Source organism: Myotis davidii, unplaced genomic scaffold, assembly GCF_000327345.1.
Source record: "Myotis davidii unplaced genomic scaffold, ASM32734v1 scaffold299, whole genome shotgun sequence".
Lineage (NCBI taxonomy): Eukaryota > Metazoa > Chordata > Mammalia > Chiroptera > Vespertilionidae > Myotis > Myotis davidii.
In genome coordinates, this window is record NW_006293088.1 from 9,498,508 (window position 1) to 9,503,200 (window position 4,693).

The following is a 4,693-nucleotide window of genomic DNA, read 5'->3' on the forward strand; positions in this document are numbered from 1 at the left end:
GCAGGCGCCCCAGCCTGTGCCCATCCGCAAGGCCAAGACCAAAGAGGGCAAGGGTAAGGCTGCGGGGGGTGGGCACCCAGCCTGCTGGCAGGAGCCCTTACAGGCCTGTCTGTCAAGGACCCACATGCCCTTCTCGTCTGTACTGCAGGGGCACTGGCGCTCCCTTAGGGGCTGGGGAGAAGCGGGGGGCGGTGCTCAGAGCATGGGGAGTTTTGCCCTGGCCCCTCCGACTTGGGCGTCAGGAAGGGCTGGGGAGGCCCAGGCTGCTGAGAGTCAGGGGGTCTCACGCGTGAGGCGGTGCCATTCCCAGGGAAGGGGCCCAAGGTGAGCCCGTGACCCTCTTGCCCGAGCACCGGTGTGGTCAGGGCTGGCTTCTGGGGAGCCCTGGAGGAAGGTCCAGACACAAGTTGGCCTCAGTGGGGTGTCCGGTGGGTTACCAGGGACAGCAGAGGCTCTCTGCCACCTGACTTCCCCAGGGGCCTGCCTGGCTGGGGGTGTCTGGCCCGTGGCAGGTGGGCACGCTGATCTCCCAGGGCTCCCAGCGGTGGGGTCACGGCAGCTCAGCCGTTGGGTGCCCTGACTGGGCTCTGAGGGGGACTCAGGGGCTCGGGGACTCCTTGTTTCAGCCCCAAGGAGCTTTGCCTTCTGGGACGATGTGGCCCTTGGCCAGCTCCCTGCAGGGCCCGGTGGGCAGTGACATGGGTCCGAGCCGGCTCCTGCTTGCCCCTCGCTGGCCTCTGGCCTGCACACGGCCCTGCTTTCTCATTTCCTCTCGGGCTCCGCGCTGAGCTATTGATTCCCTGGGCCGCGTATTCAGAGCCTGAGAAATTGAAATAGATTTTCCTTGGTGGCGCTGAGGTCGCTGCTGGGCCCCCAGCCCCATCTCCCTGCACGTGATGCTCTGGAGGTCGCTGCGCCCAGGCCCTTCTCCCCTGGTCAGCCCTGGGGGAGGGGCGCTCGGGTCCTCACTCCCCAGGTGGCTGGTGGCTCTGTGGCCAACCCCACAAAACCGCCTCCACCCTGCTGGCCCCCAGGAGCCAGCATTTGGGGGGATGGCAGAGGTCAGGGTGGTCTTGAGGTGCCAGCGTCACCCAGGCGTGGGGATAACCGAGGCTGGCAGCTTCCTGCCCCAGAACAGCCCTCCAGGGCCCAGGGGTGGCCCAGAGGTGGGGGCCTCGGGGGTCCTGCTGGCCGCGGCTCCACTGGGAACAGGGCAGGGTTCTTCCTGAGATGGCGGGGTTTCTGCTGTCCGAGAATGTGGGCGTCCTGGTGCCAGGGGCAGAGCCTGGGCCGGGTTATTCTCTGCCCCCCACCCCATGCTGTGCAGCTGCAGGCAGGGCATGACCCCTCTGAGCCCCCGTCTGCTCACGTGGAAAGGCCCACAACACACACGACCCTCTCCTGTCGCTGTGCGTGGCTGTGCGGGCGGAGTGAACCGCGCTTCCTCCTCGTGACTCCGCAGGGCCGGGCGTGCGGAAGAAGGTCAAAGGCTCCAAGGACGCCAAGAGGAAGGGCAAGGGCAAGAAGGCGGCGGGGCTCAAGTTCCGCTTCGGAGGGCTGGGCGGCAAGAGAAAGAAAGGCTCCTCGGTGAGCGAGGCCGTGTGTGGGGTGTGAACGAGCCTGCGTGTGAGTGTGTGTGTGTGAGCGAGCCTGCATGTGAGCGTGTGTGTGTGTCTGTTTAAAACGTGTGTGTTATCATTTCATTTTTTTTTTACACTGTGCTTGGTAAATGGTGTGCATTGCATAGTTTTTAGGAATGCTATGTCACTGGCGTGAACGTTTGTGCCAAGCAAAGAAACACGGTTAAAACACTTTCTTTTCTGATCACCAGACGTTGGGACAGGAAGGGATGCAGATGAGGCTCTTTCTTGACTCCAGGCCCAGTCTGTGCTCAGCAGAACTAGAGTGAAGGCCATGGAGGAGGAGCACAAACTGGGAGACCAGAGGCTGAGCTTGGCTGAGCCTGCGTGTGTGTGTGTGTGTGTGAGTGTGTGTGAGGGTGTGAGCGAGCATGTGTGTGTGTGTGTGTGAGCGAGGGTGTGAGCAAGCATGCGTGTATGAGGGTGTGTGTGAGCGAGCATGTGTGTGTGAGAGTGAGTGAATGAGTGTGTGTGTGTGTGTGTGTGAGCAAGCATGTGTGTGTGAGCACGTGTGTGTGACCGTGTGAGAGTATGAGCAAGCATGTGTGTGTGAGGGTGTGAGTCAGCCTACGTGTGAGCATGTGTGTGATGGTGTGAACGAGCATGTGTGTGAGCGTGTGTGTGAGCGTGTGTGTGAGCAAGCATGCGTGTATGAGGGTGTGTGTGTGAGGGTGTGAGAGTAAGTGAATGAGTGTGTTTGTGTGAGCGTGTGTGTGTGAGCAAGCATGTGTGTGTGAGGGTGTGAGAGGCCCAGTGGACGGGAAGGTGTCCATGTGGGTGAGACAGCAAGCCCACGTGCACTCAGGGGTGTCTGTGGTGTGTGCATGTGAGCAGCCCTGAGGTGGGCAGTGGCATGTGCGTGCCAAGGATGGGGTGCTGTGGAGAGCAGGGCTGGGCGGTGGGTTCATGCTCCTGAAGCGGCCTGGGGGCAGGTCCTCCTCTCTCCCACTCTCCTCTCCTTCTACCCACAGGCCTGCTGGGCCTCAGTTCCCCAACCTGCTGGTGAGGGGCTCAGACTAGATCCTTCCCCAGGCCTGCAGCTTGGACTGGGGGTGGGGCCCAGCCGCTGAATTGGGGCTCAGTCCTGGCTCTCTCTGCCCTCGGCTGCCACCCGATCTGGGCAGCAGGGGTCAGGGTCAGCTGGCCCCTGAGAGTCCTGGTGGGGCCTGGTGCCCAGGTCTGCGAGGCTGGGCCCCAGGAAGGTGGCCTGGAGGCAGGGCCAGGCTGGCTCCCATGTCCTTCCGGGGCCAGCTCTGCACCAGGTCAGACTGACCCCGAGGGAACCCACCGGGAGCACTTGGTGGAGGCGCAGACATGGAAGGCATTTCTCTGTGCCTGGGTAGAGGCAGCGGACAGGGCTTGGGTTGAGCTGCTCTGGAGGGAGCGTGAGCAGCAGGCATGGCCCCGCGCGGAGCTGGGCAGCCGCTCGGCTCAGCAGATACTGGTGAGCACGTGCTGACGTGCTGGTCTCTGCTGAGCCGCGTGGCCCTGCTCCAGAGGCTCCGTCTGGAAGGGGTTTGGGCCTCACACTGGGAGACAGCCAGCGACAGGCAGATGGCACGGGCCAGGTCTGGCACACAGGCAGTGCAACAGGTTCAGTTAAGGGGAACCTGGGGGAGGTGTCCTAGAGGGACCTGTAGGAGTTGGCCAGGCGGAGGGCATGGCCTGGGGAAGGCACTGAGCCCTCTGTGGGCTCAGAGCACGGCTTTGGGGGCGGGTAGGGCATTGGGCCGGGCCCCTGGGTTTCCAGCTGGAGGCAGAGACTAGATGAACCACAGAGAGCCCTGTGCCCCCAGAGCCGCCATGGTGCCCTGCCCCATGCCCCTCTGCCCAGGCCAGGGAGGCCCTTGGGATGAGCCCCCTGGGCAGGTTCTGGGCTCACAGGGTCCTCCCGCCCCTGCAGAGCGAGGAGGATGAGCGGGAGGAGTCGGACTTCGACAGCGCCAGCATCCACAGCTCCTCCGTGCGCTCCGAATGCTCCGCAGCCCTGGGGAAGAAGAGCAAGAGGAGGCGCAAGAAGAGGAGGAGTAGGCCTTTCCGGCGGCGGGGTCCCTGGCCGCCCTGTGGATGTGGGGGTGCAGTGGTCCCTTGGGGAAGCCGGGGAGGTGTCCTCATGCGCAGCCTCCTCTGGCCTCAGCTAGGCAGTTCCCTGTGCTCCCTCAGCCACCCTGGGGCCCACGGTCAGGAGAGGGGGCCTGTCCCAGTGAGGCAGGGCAGGGGGGAGGAGGGCCAGGGCATTTGCAGTAGCAGAGAGGGCACTGGAGAAGTGCCCATCCATCAGCCATCACCCACCAATCAGTCATCCACTCCTCTACCCACCTATCCCCTCACCCCCTTCCCCTGCCTGTCCCACCTGTCATCTCTCCTTCCCTCCCTCCCTCGTCCCACCCTTCCTTCCTTTCCTTCTATCCATCTTCTCTCCATCTCTTTACCCCCTTTATTTCCTCCACCATCACCCCCAACTTTCATTCACCCTGTCTGTCCACCCACCACCCATTCCTCCAACATCTATTACGTACTCATGTGCTGGGGTGGCCTCAGGGGGAGACCGGTGGGGCCTTGGGAAGGGGGGCGCAACCCGCATGGCCGCCTCTGCCCCTTCCCAGTCGATGATGGTGACGGCTATGAGACAGACCACCAGGACTATTGCGAGGTGTGCCAGCAGGGCGGGGAGATCATCCTGTGCGACACCTGCCCGCGGGCCTACCACCTGGTCTGCCTGGACCCCGAGCTGGAGAAGGCCCCTGAGGGCAAGTGGAGCTGTCCGCACTGTGTAAGCAGCCCCGCGGGTCGGTCCGTGCCTGGCGCCCAGACCCTGCGCTGGTCATCGGGGGACAGAACGTGGGGTGCCGAGTGGGAGGGGGGGTCCTACGCAGGTGGAGGGTGTCTGGGCCCAGGGCACCTCCACCTGTACTTGTCCCCCCAGGAGAAGGAGGGGATCCAGTGGGAGCCGAAGGACGACGACGACGACGAGGAGGGCGGCGAGGAGGAGGACGACCACATGGAGTTCTGCCGAGTGTGCAAGGACGGCGGCGAGCTGCTCTGCTGCGACG

The 4,693-nt window shown here is 63.8% G+C and overlaps 1 protein-coding gene across 1 annotated transcript in view; it reads left to right on the top strand.

Annotated features, from left to right (window-relative positions):
* CHD5 (chromodomain helicase DNA binding protein 5) overlaps positions 1–4,693 on the top strand; it is a gene marked incomplete at its 5' end in the record, with an annotated part of 98,893 nt that overhangs the window by 30,849 nt on the left and 63,351 nt on the right. Inside the window, 5 exon segments of the mRNA XM_015565951.1 lie at positions 5–53; positions 1,463–1,587; positions 3,544–3,667; positions 4,247–4,413; positions 4,567–4,687. Of these exon segments, the coding sequence (XP_015421437.1) occupies positions 5–53; positions 1,463–1,587; positions 3,544–3,667; positions 4,247–4,413; positions 4,567–4,687 (586 nt within the window).